This window comes from Notolabrus celidotus, chromosome 4 (genome assembly GCF_009762535.1).
Source record: "Notolabrus celidotus isolate fNotCel1 chromosome 4, fNotCel1.pri, whole genome shotgun sequence".
Lineage (NCBI taxonomy): Eukaryota > Metazoa > Chordata > Actinopteri > Labriformes > Labridae > Notolabrus > Notolabrus celidotus.
In genome coordinates, this window is record NC_048275.1 from 26,526,468 (window position 1) to 26,536,589 (window position 10,122).

The 10,122-nt window shown below is 40.9% G+C and overlaps 1 protein-coding gene across 1 annotated transcript; it reads left to right on the forward strand.

The window, feature by feature from the left end:
- The first annotated feature begins 1,924 nt into the window (after positions 1–1,924).
- On the forward strand, positions 1,925–9,484 carry LOC117811123 (cytochrome P450 1B1). Its single transcript, XM_034681198.1, has 3 exons — positions 1,925–2,240; positions 2,360–3,364; positions 5,297–9,484. The coding sequence occupies exons 2-3, from the start codon at positions 2,370–2,372 to the stop codon at positions 5,874–5,876; spliced, it is 1,575 nt and encodes a 524-aa protein (XP_034537089.1). The 5' UTR covers positions 1,925–2,240; positions 2,360–2,369; the 3' UTR covers positions 5,877–9,484.
- Positions 9,485–10,122: the final 638 nt, after the last annotated feature.

Genomic DNA, 10,122 nt, shown 5'->3' on the forward strand with positions numbered 1-10,122 from the left:
ATGTATCAAATTATTTTTTATATTTAGATTTATTTCATATATATATATATTACATATTTTGATTATTCATGTATTTATTTCCATTACATAGTCTACTGTTTACATATACTTAAGGTCATTTTTTAACCCTTTATTCCTTCCATTGTTTTAGCTCGTCCTTGAAGAGCCCTGCTATCTTTCAGCTGCTCGACTTAGGGGGTCTTGTCTTTACGTTTTCATTTAGTGGCTTATTTTTTCTTTATCTTGTATTTATCTTTACATTCCGCACTGTTTATTCTTTAAAAGGTGATTGTAAGCAGTACCGCTATGACTCCGTATACGAACAATCCGATTATACACTTTGGATGATGATCGTGAAAAATGCGTGCAAAAATATCAATTTTCAGCATGCTTATATCATGGAAATCATTTGTTTCTACACACAACAATATTTCTTCTTTAGCATAAAATGTTAAATTAATTTGTACCCGTAGGTAAACTCATAAGGCTGAGATGTGAGGATGTAAGGGCCGATTGTGTTGTCAGAGCAGCGGAGGGTCAGAGGACATCAGCGGGTCTTTCTAAGCCGCTGTCCGCGGTGCTGAAGCTCGATCCCCGCGTCATATCCCAATCACAGCGGGCTGAGTAGAGAGGCCCGAGCAGAGAACCCCCCCCCCCCCCCTTATAGGAACCATACTGAACAGAAAAACATGGACACACACACCTGCACACACACACAAACGCGCGCGCATACGACCAGTTAAACAAACAAACAAGCGCTTTCCCTGTTATGAAGCCTACCCAGACTCCCGAATCATGCACTGGGGTTCCTGGATAAAGGAAGCATACACAGTTTTTATAACTAAGTCGTGGTGTATGATAATAGAGCATCATCCACCTGCTCCACTCATTTTTACTGCGCATGCTTAGACTGCATTCCTATAGGCTACAACTTCAATTGAGACAGAGGATGCAGCGCAGTGCAGTAGGTCTGATGGCCTGACGCTTGTTAATAAAGGGGCATTAATGAGTCAGTAGACGGGGTCCGCCTCCTCCTGGTGGTTCGATGAGGAAAACGCACCCTCAATACTTTGATTAAACCAATCTCAGACTGTGGCATTGAAGGAGACAGCAGGGCATGCAAAGTGTGACGCTGTGATTTTTTTGATTGCCGAAGAGAAAATGTTAAATATGCAACACAACGAAACGTGACACACGCATGTGCTCAGTCACAGAATGAATCAAGCTGAGTCACTGAAATTAAACTACGTAAAAAGTTGATCGGAAAATGTTGTATTGGCTGAATTGCTGTGCGTAAAGCGTCACAGCTGCGTCAGGGCGGCAGTTATAAGTGATGTTTACATCCAAGCTACGTAATTCCTTTTCAAAAGCTTGAACGGTGGTTACTTGTCGATATTTACACGAACCCCCTCAGGCTGTGCTCGTGTATTTATAGCAATGAAGGACAAGGCTTTTTTTTCAGACTGAGGACGACAGAAAACGAAATCTGTATTTTCATATGGAAAAAAAAAGTTATTATGTAAAATCTTTATGTTAACCAAGAAAGTTATAATTGTTATTTTCTTACTGATAAAATGTTTTTTGTTATCAACCAAGCCAATTGAAACACCAATAAAATATTCAAGAATTACTGTAAAACAAACCTCTAATTAGCTACCACTAATATTTGCAGTAAGTAGTCTTTTAAAACTACCAGTAGAAGCAATTTGCATCGTCTCACTGTACCTGTCTAACAAAGTAAATCCAAAGACTTCACAGTTTACTTTCCTCAGCTTTGCACAGCTGCAGGCGCTAAGTTTACGCGTCCAACAATCCGCCTGTTGCATGTGAGTAAGTACACTAAAGGAGGGGGAGGGAAAGGGTGGGAGGGAGGGGGGGGGGTGACACCCTTTGCTACAAACCTGCCCACAATATCAGAGCTCAGACTGCCGCTGACGGGAGGGATGCTGTTGTGCAGGGAGGATATATGACCTGAGTCGGTGCAGTGGAGCTTTAGAGCGCGCGCAGACTGCGGACAGCTAGGGCTCACACCTATACACACAGACACACACTCAACAGGCTGCAGAGTTTGTGAATGACTGTTTGCATCAGAGTGGTTCTCTTCATGTGAGTGGGGACATCTACAGTGATAACTTAAAATTTCTCAGGTTAAAAATGCAGTTTCTCTGAAAGTGGAGCAACTTTAAACTTTGTGGATAAAACGAAGATACTTTTTTCCCATGAACCAAGGACGTCAGCAGGTATTTAATGACCCCCTGAAGTTATTTCAGCTTCATTTCTACACACCTGTATCCCTTTTGTTATCCTAAAGATTTAAAAGTAAGTCTTTCTAACTCAGGTTGCCACTCTCCCCTTACAGAATCTCCATCATGGTTGTGACACTGGAGGATATAAACGCAGCGACTCCTCGGGCTCTGCTGCTGGCTTGTGTGACCCTCCTTTTCTCCCTCCACCTGTGGCGGTGGCTCCGGCAGCGCTCGAGCCGACCCCCACCTGGTCCCTTTGCATGGCCGGTCATCGGGAACGCTGCGCAACTTGGCACTGCACCACACTACTATTTTACGCGCATGACGCAGAAATACGGGAACGTCTTCCAGATTAAACTTGGCTGCAGGGCCGTGGTGGTCCTGAACGGGGACTCTATCAGGCAGGCGCTGGTCAAGCAGGCGGCCGACTTCTCTGGAAGACCTGACTTCACCTCCTTCCAGTACGTCTCCAACGGGGACAGCCTTGCGTTTGGCACAAGCACGGACTGGTGGAAGTTGCACCGCAAAGTTGCGCAGTCCACTGTCCGCATGTTCTCCACCGGAAACCCGCACACTAAGAAGACTTTCGAGCGCCATGTCATCGGAGAGGTCAGAGAGCTGCTGCAGCTGTTTGTGGAGAAGACGCACGAGCAGCGGTTCTTCCAGCCCCTGGCATACCTTGTGGTGTCCACAGCCAACATCATGAGCGCGGTGTGCTTCGGGAAGAGGTACACGTATGAGGACGAGGAGTTTCGGCAGGTGGTGGGCAGAAACGACCAGTTCACAAAGACAGTGGGTGCAGGGAGTATAGTTGACGTGATGCCCTGGCTGCAGTACTTCCCAAACCCCATCAAAACCATTTTTGACAACTTCAAGAGGCTCAACTTGGAGTTTGGCATGTTCATCCGTGATAAAGTGGTGGAACACAGAAAGACCATCGAGTCCAGCAGCATCAGGGACATGACGGACGCTTTTATTGTGGCGCTGGACCAACTGAGAGACAAAAATGGACTCTCATCAGGAAAGGACTACGTGTCCCCCACTATGGGGGACATATTTGGAGCAAGTCAAGACACACTGTCAACGGCACTGCAGTGGATCATCCTCATACTGGTCAAGTAAGACAATATGACTCTTTTAATCTGATAGATATCATCATTTTTACATGTTTGTATTCTTTGAAATCATTCTTTATTTTTTCACAACCCAATGCAATTTAAAGGAAACCATTTAAAAGCATGATAAAAGGAAAAGTATCAGATAATAAATCAGAGCTGCTCCTCATCCAGCTGTAAAAACTGAACACACTTGAGAAGGTTCAGTAGTATTTATGTTATGTAAGAGCAGGGGGGGCAAGAAACAAAGAGCTGAAACTGAACACCAGTGAAAGTAAAGAGCCCACTCAGCGCTTTGCTGAACAGAGAACTCTTTTTACTTTGGTGTTTAATATGGATTTTTTTAATCCCATCAATGCCTCCGCAACGAGCAGCTGTCAATTACACATCTTTTTTTTAAAAAAGCTAAACAATCAGAAATTGAAAAGAAGAACTTTGAAATGCACCCCCAAACGTTTTGTTTGTGAATCCAAATGTTTTGAAACCTTCAAGATATATTTCGACACCTTAAAGTTTTCTTTGCATGTGGACAAGCTGTGTTTTTGATATAAAAACGTTTGGCTCTGATTCCATTATTTTTTCGCAATCCCACACTATTTGCCAGAATTAAGTTTGTACTCAGCAATAATAGTTTTTTTGCAAAATAAAAAGATTCATAAGCAAATCCAAAACTTTTGTGACAAAAATACTTTCCCCCCCCAAAAATTAGTTTGAAACAGCAATTTTGTTTCTAAAATGAAAAAGTTTTCTCATGAATCCAAAGTCTTTCAAAGGGGTCAGTCTGGTAAAGATTGGACTTATGGTGTCATCCCACAAAACCAACAAAATAGCTGAAAGAAGAAAAAAAACTTTGAAAAAAAACTAGTTTAGATAACCAAAAGTTAACCAAAGTTTTGGATGTACAATAAATGTTGATGCATTTTGCTAGTTCAGTATTGAACATTTTGCCACTATATGTATTTTATATTACATAGGAGTATATGATTTATTTATTTATTTATTTATTTATAGGACTTAACACTCATCAAAGCTGCTCCAAAGTGCCTTACAGGTAAACACATGGAGGAAAACAAAAAGCAAAAAAAAAGAAACAGAAAGGCGGTACAATCAAAACTATAGTCACAATGACACTAACAGTGACAGGAACAATAATGGACACTGAAGTGACAATGATCAAAGTAATAGTCCTACTATAATTAAAACAACCACCATCATCAATCATCATAATAAAAGACCTCAGGGAAAGATCTGAGCTAGTTTAGCCGCGGGTGATTAAAAACTAATGAGTAAAAGTGAGAAGACCATTTTAAGGATCGCATTGGTGGGTTAGAGTTGGATGATGGATGGAAGAGAGTTCCACAGTTTTGGGGAACAGATATAGAGTACCCTGTCACCATTGCACTTAGTCCTTGATCTCCAGACAGACAGACAAATACGTTTAAAGGTAAGATTTCAAACTGAAGTTGATTGACTGGTATTATAAAAAGAAACGTGACTCATGCCCTCGCACAACGTTTCTCAATAAAAAGACACAGTGTTACCTTTTTCCTCTACTAGATGTCAGGTGAAGCAGGCGACAGGGGCTATCGTATTATGTCATTAGGCTATTACATATTGCTATTTCAAAGCAGGATTTACACCCCTGTTTTGTCCCATCTGCAATGCATAATAAACAGAGACGTGATGGTAGAGCAAAGTTATCCACCTCTGAGTCTCAGTCAGAAGTGGTAACAGAGGCAGAATGGAGGGAAGATGGTGGAAATGTGTAGCAGCTGAGCTGGAACAATGTTGTCATGTGTGTGCAACTCTAAGGGTGTCTGTGTAGGGAACATAATGGGACATTATGGGATATCTTATGACACAATGTGTAAGAAGCTATTCAAAAAGGGAGTGTGGATGTTTTCATCTTAACATAGTTCTCACCTGTGTCCGCAGGTATCCTGAGGTGCAGGTGCGTCTCCAGAAGGAGGTGGACAAGGTGGTGGACCGCAGCCGGTTGCCCTTGGTGGAGGACCAGATGCAGCTGCCTTACATCATGGCCTTCATCTACGAGGTCATGCGCTTCACCAGCTTCGTGCCACTCACCATCCCCCACTCTACCACCACCGACACCTCCATCATGGGCTACAGCATACCAAAAAACACGGTTGTCTTTGTCAATCAATGGTCCGTCAACCACGACCCAGCAATTTGGTCCCAACCAGAAACCTTTGACCCAGAGCGGTTCCTGGACCCAGGTGGAGTGCTGAACAAGGATAAGACCAGCAGCGTGCTCATTTTCTCGCTGGGGAAGAGGCGCTGCATCGGCGAGGATCTGTCCAAGACTCAGCTGTTCCTCTTCACGGCGCTGTTTGCCCATCAGTGCAACATCACCACAGATCCAACCAGGTCGCTTAAATTGGACTATGAGTATGGTCTGACTCTCAAACCTCTTCCTTTCTACATTGCAGTGAGTCTGCGGGATGATATGAAGCTGCTAGACGCGGCAGCCAGACAGGCCAAGGAGGTCATATAAACAGATCAAACTTCTCAAATGAAAACTCTAACAAACAAAGTAAATGAAGGCTGAACACACAGAAAGACTTAAAGCTCTTGTTTGTGGGCTGAAAACTGTATTTATAAGATGAAATCTCAGGCTCCATCCTCAACACTGATTAATGACTCCTTTTTAAGTATTATGGCATCAGCAGGGAACAGATGTGAAGAGGAAACCTTTAAGTCTTTATTCTGCATCAAACAGAAAAGATGTCAAAAGGAAATATTACACACTGCAGAAATGTAAACGCTAAATCATCAGCTCTGGGTTGAAGTTCCTGTTTTTAACTGGATATTAGATATCCAGTTAAGACCAACATCTCTAAGACTGATTATGTCTCAAGTTTTTATGAATGTGTGAAACGCCTTCCACTTGGTGGGTGACAGATGATGTGACCAAAAGCAAAACGCTGGTTTTATTCTGCTACAGGACAGAATTAGCAGACATAGGATGTAAAACTTTGTTCACAATGGGCACTAAACTAATTGAAAGCTCCAGCTTTTAAAAAAGCCATGACATGTATTAAGGCAAACCAAAAAGTATGCTTACGACTGAAAAACTTCATATCTGCTGAAGTTAGTTGCTCTTAATTGGAGTGACTCCTTGGCATCATCAATGGCGGTAGAAGCAGCAAAATGGATTCAAAAGCAAAACTTTTGGTTTGCAAAGAAAATTTCTGAAATTGCAAACATAAAGTGAATTCACAACAACAATTTTGAAAAAAAAAAAAAGAATTAGGACTCTGAAACTTTTGTATTTGAAAATAAAGATTTGAAGTTTGCCAACAAAGCTTTTCAAAGTGCAAAAAAAAAGGGTTCAATGGAATTAAATATGATATCTCATTAATTGATCCTACCTTGAAGAAAAAAAAAATAGGACTCCAGTGCTTATACTTAATAATACTTACATTGATTACAGTCAAGTTTTCTCTCTTTTCTGTTTGATTGCATAACAAAGAGACAAAAGTAGCCCGATAATGTGATGCCTGTTTAACGCAAACAGCAGTCATCCTGGGCCCACTCTGACCCTCAGCATCTTTTAGACTGATCTAAATGCAACACTGAAAGTGGTTGCACATCCCTGGAGATCAGCCTTGGACACTGTGATGACAGCCGCTCCAACCATCACTGGTAACTCAAGTTTCAAAGCTATGCCTGCCAGATTTGATTGAAAGTAAAGCATTACAACATGTTTTGCAGAGTGTTGTCATGCTGTTGATTCAAATGTTGGGAAAATAATCTACTATCAAACCTATGTAACACCTTACATGTTTTATTTGCAGGTGAAAAACTGGAGTCAAAATATCCGGCCAATAAGCTAACAGAGTGCATCCGCCCCTGGTGGTCAGTACTAATGTGGAGTTTGTTATCTTTAGTGTAAAAGCATCGTTCCTCAGGACTTAAAGTAATGCCAAATACTACTTCAATTAAGAATGCTTTCATAAATCCCTCTCAAAAATCTGAAAAGCTAGTGTAGACGCTGTCTGTCTGTGACCTGCTGTCAGATGTTACATCAGTGTTACTTACTTCTTTATTTCTCTGTTAGAAAGCTGCTGCCTCCTATTTCCACGCCAGTAAACCCAGTGATTTCTTCCTCATATTCTGCTATTTACTGAAACAATCATACTGTTATTGTTGTGTGGAGGTGTCTGATGGCTGTCTCAGCATGAGAGACTGATGCACTGACTGTGAAGGTTTGGATCTGATTTGTTTGTTGGCTTCCTGCTAAAAAAGCACACTGAGAAAACAAGATTCAGGTTAATCTTTGAAACAAGAGGTGAATTTAGCACAAATTGATTCTGCCAACTAGGACACATTCCTAGATCTTCAGCCAACCCTGCAATCAAAACAACGCTCCTGTGCTGCTCTCAAAATGCCTCTGTGTTTGGATAGATTTTCCAATGTGAGGTTAGTACAGTTGACCAAATCCTCTGAGTAATGAGACTTTAAAGGCACTGTGAGGAAGTTACATATTGTGTTGATTATAGTGACCCCTTTGGATACAATTAGTAGTGTTTTAGGGAGGAAGACTGCGTTCCCCATGAACATTATCACCCAAGTGTGAATTTGCTGTGAGAGCATATGAGTGATAACAGATTGATTTAAAACTACTTTCTTGTTCAAGACAACTTTTTTGCAGGATGCAGAGTGATGAGGTAGTGTATATACTGATTTGTAGATATGTTAAATTAGTAACTGTAACATAACAATGACAAAACCTTGTAAACTCTGATTTTTTTATCATTAGTTAGCTCTCAAATGATGACCAAACATACCAGTTTAATATTACCAGTCACAGCCCCAGGATCATGATGTGTGCTAAGGTGTGCTAATAAATGCCCAAATCGTGTAAATATGCACATAGTTGAAATATTTTGTCCTAAAACAATACCTCAACAAATATACTTCTTCTTTCTAATCCTGCTCGATGAGTACAAAACATTTTGTAAAAAGAATGTTATCTGAGGATGAAAATTTGTCCTGCTTTCTAACGAACGTCTCATTGCTAAACTTTACCAGCAGAGCTCTAAGCATTAACACTCCCAGGTGAGTGCCAGGCTTGAAAATTCACCAATTTGAAGTAGTCGCTGATAATCTCATTTTACTTTGTAGGTCATGAGGAGGCATCAGAATAAGTGGTACTATTTCAAATTCAGTTAAAGTTTAAGTCATTAATATTTAATATTTGTAGTCCACCACTGACCAAATGCCAAAGTCCTATCAGCTAGCTTGCTAACTATACAATAGTTTCTTCAAGGAAATGTTAGCTGCTAGGCATCAGGCTATTGCAGAGTGTCAACACGTGTTAAAAGAACGCAAGATGAGATTTGTTGCTACGTACACTTCTACAGGAGAAGACCAGAAGAGATTATATTATTACTTTGTCCACAGGGGGCGCCAAAATCAACACACACCAGCAGCTCCTCACAGGAGCTTTAATCTGATGCTTTTTTAAAGAGTGGTTAATCCAAACTTCCTCATAGTATTATTAGTTATTGCTCTTTTTATAGTTTCAGACTTTCTTATGATATCTCAGGATGATATCTCAGGATTTTACATTTTTTAGTACTTCACAAAGCCCTTTCTTTTGTGCAGGGGAGCTGCCTTTGAACGTGTTGAATGTTGATCTAGAAACATCCCACATGACAAAGCCAAATCATGCTGAGACCTTGAACAAATGTCAGCAGACATGAGACCATGCATCTACAAAGAAAATATGAAAATATGACTGACATCATCTATATGAAACTGATTGATTGTAAAACAAACCATACGCATAATGTTCAAGGGAAGAAAACACATCAAAGGTTTAACATTTCGTTACCTTCAATTGTATTTAATGTCTAATAAAGTCAACATGACAGAGGTGAAGAAACTTCTCATATCCAAACCTTCACAGTGTCTTTACCTCATTATGCTTTTAATGTGGAGCTGTACTAACATTAGGAGTGAAATTGCTACGACTTAAGCTTTGGACTACGCGAACTGTACCTGCAGCTGTGATGTTGCTCCTCTGAGTATTTCTGCTTGTCTATAAGCTGTTTGAATGATGTACGGAAACATAATAAAGAGACACTTTTATTGTTCTTGTGTTTGATGCTGATATCTTTTACTTAAACATGCTGGAGGTGAAACGATGAACAAGTGTTTAAGTTTTAACGATACTTAACCTTCCGAAGAAGAAAGCAGGTATATTTTTAAAATGGATCGAGGTTATTACCTTGTAAGTTTGTTTAAAATGTTATGAAGATTTGACAGGAGAGTGACAAGGCTTCATACAGTTCCTCACTCTGCTGTAAACTTCTGGCAGGTTGCCATGTCAGGTGGGAACAAAAGGGAAGTGTTTGGGAGATCCCTTTCCCCTGCACAGCGTTTTTATCTCACCCTGCCAGAACATCCTGTCCCTGCAGCAAAGCAGCCTGCTTGCTCTCGGAGTGCGTGACAAATTCAGATAAAAACTACTGCAGATGATTACTGATACAGCCCTTCCTACAGCTCTGTCCTCCTCACAAAATTATAGCTGGAGACTAAATAGTGCCGGGGAAGTCATGGGTGGGAACACATAAATCTTTAGGATCAGCAAAGGAAGTTTGCACCTACTTCTGAAATAATGAGCCTAACCCAGTCGCGCAGCTGACCTAAAATGTGCACAGAAACCGACACTGTCATGGTTTATATGGCCAACTCAGAGGGATAATGACTGGAATTATTACAGCAGACAATAT

What these genes read in the sequence shown, in the direction of transcription:
- LOC117811123 (XM_034681198.1), top strand. Translation starts at nt 2,370, where the DNA reads ATGGTTGTGACACTGGAGGATATAAACGCAGCGACTCCTCGGGCTCTG. An exon ending in ATCATCCTCATACTGGTCAA is followed by an intron (nt 3,365 to 5,296) that starts GTAAGACAATAT and finishes CTGTGTCCGCAG; the next exon opens with GTATCCTGAGGTGCAGGTGC.